The sequence below is a fragment of the Sinocyclocheilus anshuiensis genome, unplaced genomic scaffold (genome assembly GCF_001515605.1).
Source record: "Sinocyclocheilus anshuiensis isolate Anshui unplaced genomic scaffold, SAMN03320099.WGS_v1.1 scaffold298, whole genome shotgun sequence".
NCBI classification, from domain to species: domain Eukaryota; kingdom Metazoa; phylum Chordata; class Actinopteri; order Cypriniformes; family Cyprinidae; genus Sinocyclocheilus; species Sinocyclocheilus anshuiensis.
Genome location: NW_015547640.1, coordinates 41,797 through 48,311, shown reverse-complemented (window position 1 = coordinate 48,311; position 6,515 = coordinate 41,797). Strand labels below are relative to the sequence as shown.

General features: G+C 32.6%; 1 protein-coding gene across 1 annotated transcript in view; it reads left to right on the top strand.

Annotated features, from left to right (window-relative positions):
* mcc (MCC regulator of WNT signaling pathway) overlaps positions 1-6,515 on the top strand; it is an 89,185-nt gene that overhangs the window by 79,815 nt on the left and 2,855 nt on the right. The window contains exons 15-17 of the mRNA XM_016503973.1: positions 805-1,039; positions 3,942-4,154; positions 5,964-6,052. Coding sequence (XP_016359459.1) covers positions 805-1,039; positions 3,942-4,154; positions 5,964-6,052 — 537 coding nt within the window. The remainder of the gene's footprint in view (positions 1-804; positions 1,040-3,941; positions 4,155-5,963; positions 6,053-6,515) is intronic.

Here is a 6,515-nt window from a genome sequence, read left to right as displayed (position 1 = left end):
TGTGTGTGTGTGTGAGAGAGAGAGAGAGAGTGTGTGTGTGTGTATAATACATTTTATATATATTTTGTAATAACAATTACTCTTATTTTTATAAAAAATAATTATTCATTCTTATTAAAATAAAAATTATAATTCTAACATTTATTATAAAATGTAATAACTAAGTACGTTCTTAAATATAAAAATGCACTATACACAATTACAGTAATAATTAAAGATTAATTATAGAAATGTATTATAAAATATCATAACTTAATAATATATTATTTGTATAACAGATTTTATAAGTGTGTTGTCATTTTTATTTTAATAACAGTTAATATTATTAATCTTACTATTAAATATTTTATAATACATGTTTAGAGTTCTTTTAATAATAATAATAACAATTGAAGAGTTAATTTGCAAAAACAGATAACTCAGTTTTTAACAATTCTCAGAAATCATGTTTTTTCATTGTGCATTATTTTGACTAGGTTAAAAAATAACTAAAAAACCAGCTAACTAACAATAAAAACATGATAACATTATAAAAAACATGATTTTTGAAAATCTAAAAAAGCGGAGTTATCTGTTTTTGCAAATAAACTCTTCAATTAGTAGTAGTAGTATCTAAAATATGGGAATTGGCTACATAATAACATAGAGACACAAGTATTTTAGTAAAAATATTTGCCAAATGCAGTTTTATGGTTGGTGAGAATAATGAAAAATTGAGTTCTATGAAAACTCTTTTAAAAAGGGTAACATTTAATAAAATTTTTCTTTGAATATAAATCTTCTGAGTTGTTGTCGATGCTGCAGCACCACCAGCTCGACGGCGAGCAGCTGTGACACGGATTTCTCCAAAGACGACGAGCAGCGTCTGAAGGACTACATGCAGCAGCTGAAGAACGACCGGGCGGCTGTCAAGCTGACCATGCTGGAGCTGGAGAGCGTCCACATCGACCCGCTGAGCTGCGACGTCAAACCCCGCGGAGACTCGCAGAGACTCGACCTGGAGAACGCCGTGCTCATGCAGGAGCTCATGGCTATGAAGGTGCCAGAACTCTACTGATAATACATCAACCTACTCAGAAAATCTGTCTTGATTGGGAACTCTTACATTTACTTTCCCTTTGTCCTCCATTCAGCGTCACAGCGTTTCTAAACTGTGTGCTTACAGATGAGGAGAAACACAGCTCATCTCCTGCGTTTACTGCTGTTCTCCGGCGCTCAGATTTTAAGGTTTAATGAGACAGGTGTTGAGTTCTCTCTCACACACACACACACACTGACAGACACACACACACACACACACAGGCGTTTATTGCGTGTGACAGCAGGAGGGCGAGTGAATTGCGCTGATGTCTCGTGTAATTTGTCAGGCTGCAGCAGCGTTTCATTATTGAAATGAAAAATAAATTATGTCTGCAGTAACCATTCCACGACTGTTGTTTATGAATTTATGAAACATTTTATTTTCAATGATGACAAATTACAAGTTTATTGTATGTGGTTATTAGTAAAACTAAATTAATGTTATGCTACTACCCTAAATGAGATATTTAGGGTAATTTAGATTATTTTTGTAACATATTTACAGGAAAAAAATAGTAACACTTTAATATAGGGTCCAATTCTCACTATTAACTAGTTGCTTATTAACATGCCTATTATTAACATATTGGCTTTTTATTAGTACTTGTAAGGCAGATATTCTGCATGACCATACTCTACATCCCTAATCCCCAACACCTGAACTTAACAACTACCTTACTAACTATTAATAACACACACAGGCGTTTATTGCGTGTGACAGCAGGAGGGCGAGTGAATTGCGCTGATGTCTCGTGTAATTTGTCAGGCTGCAGCAGCGTTTCATTATTGAAATGAAAAATAAATTATGTCTGCAGTAACCATTCCACGACTGTTGTTTATGAATTTATGAAACATTTTATTTTCAATGATGACAAATTACAAGTTTATTGTATGTGGTTATTAGTAAAACTAAATTAATGTTATGCTACTACCCTAAATGAGATATTTAGGGTAATTTAGATTATTTTTGTAACATATTTACAGGAAAAAAATAGTAACACTTTAATATAGGGTCCAATTCTCACTATTAACTAGTTGCTTATTAACATGCCTATTATTAACATATTGGCTTTTTATTAGTACTTGTAAGGCAGATATTCTGCATGACCATACTCTACATCCCTAATCCCCAACACCTGAACTTAACAACTACCTTACTAACTATTAATAAGCAGCAAATTAGGAGGTTATTTAGAAGTTGTAGTTAATGGTTTGTTAATAGCGATAATTGGACCTTATAATAAAGTGTGACCATATATGTGTGTGTGTGTGTGTTTATTTAATGTATAAATATGTTTTTTTAAATTAGGTTTTAGGTTGTTTTTAGATGTTTTATAGCTTATTTACAGGAAATTTTATATATGTATATATAGCTATTAGTTATATATGTAATGTATAATTAATTTGTAATGTTTTTATTTAATTTGTTATTTAATTAATTTCATTTGTAATTTATTATTTATTTCTTACTACACACACACACATACAGTATATATATATATACTGGATGTGTGTGTGTGTAGTAAGAAATAAATAATAAATTACAAATGAAATTAATTAAATAACAAATTAAATAAAAACATTACAAATTAATTATACATTAAAATCAACAAAAGAGCAATGATATACAAGTGCTATAACAAGTCTCAGTTAGCTTAACGCAGTGCACACAGCAAGGTTTTTTTTAAATTATATAATGAATAAAAATAAAACCGATAGAATAGAAAAAGACCTTCAGCTTTGGCCTTCGGAGCAGTGGCGCGTGTTTGAAATGTGAGACATGAGAGAAACACTGACACCAGATCAGTGCCAAACACTGGGTCTGAAAATACCGTTTCAGTGTGTATGAGATTCCCAAACTTCTTTTCAGCCAAACGTTTTGAGCTAAAATATTTTCTTTAAGTTATTATTTCAATAATTTATTAACACATTCGTATGTTCACGGTTCTCTGATGTCAGGTAATGAGCACATGATATGCAGGTGACCAAATAAAATATTTTATATTTTTTAGTGTTTTATTTTTTGTTATATTAAAATTATTGTAAAGTTGTTAGTTTTTTTATTTGTATTTTCATTTTAATATATTTAAAAAATATTTTTTGTCTTATTTAGTAAGTGGTTTATTTTTATTATTTTTAATTTATTTTTATTGATATTAATATTTTTCATATTTTCATAATTAATATTTTAAATCCATTTTAAACAATTTAATCTATTTCAGGTAAAATATTAAATCTTTTTAGTGTTTTACTTTATTATTTTAAATAATTTAAATGTGATTTCAAAAATATATTGTGCATATTTTCATGATGTTTTATATCTTAGTGTTTTATTTTGATTAGTTTTTTTATTTTAAAAATACTTATTTTTAGTTTAGTTTAAATAAAATATATAATCTTTTTATTTCATTAATTGTATTAATTTAAATAATAAAATAATTGTATTAATTAAAAAAAATATTTGAATGCCATTTAAAAATATTTAATATTTTTCATATTCCTCTGTGTTTCATATTATTTAACTTATTTTTATGTATTTTTAAAGTTATAAATTATTTATTTTAATTTAGCATTTTTATAATTTAATCTTTTCATCAACTCAGAAACCCCCATTAGGGAAAGCCTGGTATATGCAATAGAGTTTTTCTCGTGTTTATATAGATTATAAGTCGATACAATATGATAAGAATGCACTAAACTTCATTGCATCAAACACACAGTCAGGGTTTGATGAGTGTGTGTTTGTGAAGCGTATCCGAGCCGTGAGATGCTCTCAGTGGTGATGTGACCTGTCAGATGAAGCTCTGTGAAATGATCTGTAGGTCACAGATGTGTGTGTGTGTGTGTGTGTGTGTGTTCAGGAGGAGATGGCGGAGCTGAAGGCGCAGCTGTATCTGCTGGAGAAGGAGAAGAAAGCTCTGGAGCTGAAGCTGAGTACGAGGGAGGCTCAGGAACAGGCCTATCTGGTGCACATCGAGCATCTGAAGTCTGAGGTGGAGGAACATCAGGAACAGAGACGGCGGTCGCTCAACTCCACCGGCAGCAGCACTGGAGCCAAAGACAAGAGCGGGAAGGTACAGTACATACACTACAACATACTGTCAGGTGCAAATGTGTGCATGTATCATAAACATCCTAAATGGAAACACCAAGATGCAAATAAAATGTCACAATTTTTTTTAATCATATGAAAAGTTTCAAATCATAAGACTTGTGCACATCTCATTTGCCTGCATTTAACTTTATTGCACACGCTACCATTCCAAAATTATGATATGAACTATTAAATATTATTACAATTCTTTTTGTTTGATGGTATTTTAAAATGTAATTTGTTCCTGTGATGCAAAACAGTGTTATTTCAGTATCGAGATAACTGTTATAGTTGATTATATACTGTTATATCTTGAATTAGATTTTATTTTTATATTTTATGTTTAATTTTAGTAAGTTTTAGTCATTTTATTTTGTGTATTTGCACTTTGTGTTAGTTTTGGTGTTTTTAAATGTCTGTATAGTTTTTTTTTGTTTGTTTCTCATTATAGTTGTAGTTAATCTAGTAGTTTTTTTTTTACTTGTTTTTTCATTATTTTATTTAAAAAAAATGTATATATATTTTTTTTATTTTAGTACTTGAACTTATACTAAAACTTCAACCTAAACTGAAAATGAGAATTGTTGGCTTGGCAGCTAGCTGTAATGCAATGAGGTGTTTTAGTTGCTCTAAATATGATTAATGGATTGATTGATAATCCTGAATCTAATAAATCTGTATGGTTTTATAATCAATGAATATGCTGTTGATGACATTTATCAGCAAAGACTCTCTTGTCTGTCTGTGAGATGTAAGACAGGTAGAAACATACCTTATCTGTCAGTCGTCTGTCTGCTGTCTATCCTTCCTTTTGTCTGTCTGTCTGCTGTCTGTCTGTCTGTCTGTCTGTCTCTGTCGTCCGTCCGTCCGTCCGTCTGTCTGTCTGTCTCTCAGTCGTCCGTCCTTTTGTCTGTCTGTTGTCTGTCTGTCTCTCAGTTGTCCGTCCTTCTGTCTGTCTGTCTGTTGTCTGTCTGTCTGCTTTCTGTCTGTCTGTTGTCTGTCTTTCTGCTTTCTGTCTTCTGTCTGTCTGTCTGTCTGTCTGTCTCTCAGTTGTCCGTCCTTCTGTCTGTCTGTCTGTTGTCTGTCTGTCTGCTTTCTGTCTGTCTGTTGTCTGTCTGCTTTCTGTCTGCTGTCTGTCTGTCTGTTGTCTGTCTGTCTCTCAGTCGTCCGTCCTTCTGTCTGTCTGTCTGTTGTCTGTCTGTCTGCTTTCTGTCTGTCTGTTGTCTGTCTGTTTCCTTTCTGCTGTCTGTCTGTCTGTTGTCTGTCTGTCTCTCAGTCGTCCGTCCTTCTGTCTGTCTGTCTGTTGTCTGTCTGTCTGCTTTCTGTCTGCTGTCTGTCTGTCTGTCTGTCTCTCAGTCGTCCATCGTCCGTAAATTAATTAATTAGTTTAAATATACAAATAATATGATTTGCATAAAATTTTTATGTGCTATTTATGTAAATATTAAAGGAAACAGTGATTAGACTGTCAGTTGTGATTGTGTGATATTTGGCTGTCATGTGTTAATGAGCTCATGGTTGTGATGTCATCAACATGTTGATTTTTGAATGAACTGTTTTTTGACATTTAGCTTTAATTAATCTCTTTGGATGTGGAGAGGACGTTTTTAAGCACTGAAAGTTACAGTATGTTACACGTAAAAACCGGATTGATGCACATTTGAAACAAGAGACTTTGATATGAACCGTTTAAGGCGTCGTTTTTGGTAAATGAGAAAAACGAGACTTGATGCAGACACATAAATCAGTAATATCTGATTGACTGATGTGTGTTTGTCTGTGTTTACAGGACTCTGATTCTCCAGCGATCAGTCTGTGTGATCTGAGGAGTCTAAGCGACAGCGACCTCGCAGCGGAGCTCACCAGTGCCCTCAGGAGGTCAGATACTCTTAAATCTCTGAGCCGTCTTTTGTGCATGTGTGTTTTGTTGAGTATCATATTTGATCATCAGGCTTTTATGGCTCATATAGTCTGATTTATGATGATGAAATTCTGCTGCTTGTAATGTAAATCAATGAGATCTTTATAACAGTACAGCAGATACTGACATAAAATTATCTAAATATCAGTCATCACTCCAATAATATGTGACCCTGGCTGGAGCACAAAACCAGTCGTAAGGGTACATTTTTCAAAACTGAGATTTATACATCATCTAAAAGCTTAGGATAGGACAATATTTGGCTGAGATACAACTATTTGAAAATCTGGAATCTGAGGGTGCAAAAAAATCTAAATATTGAGAAAATCATTAAATCAATCAAAAGAGGTGTGTGTGTGTGTGTGTGTGTGTCTGTCTGTCTGTCTGTCTGTCTGTCTGTCTGTCTGTGTGTGTGTGTGT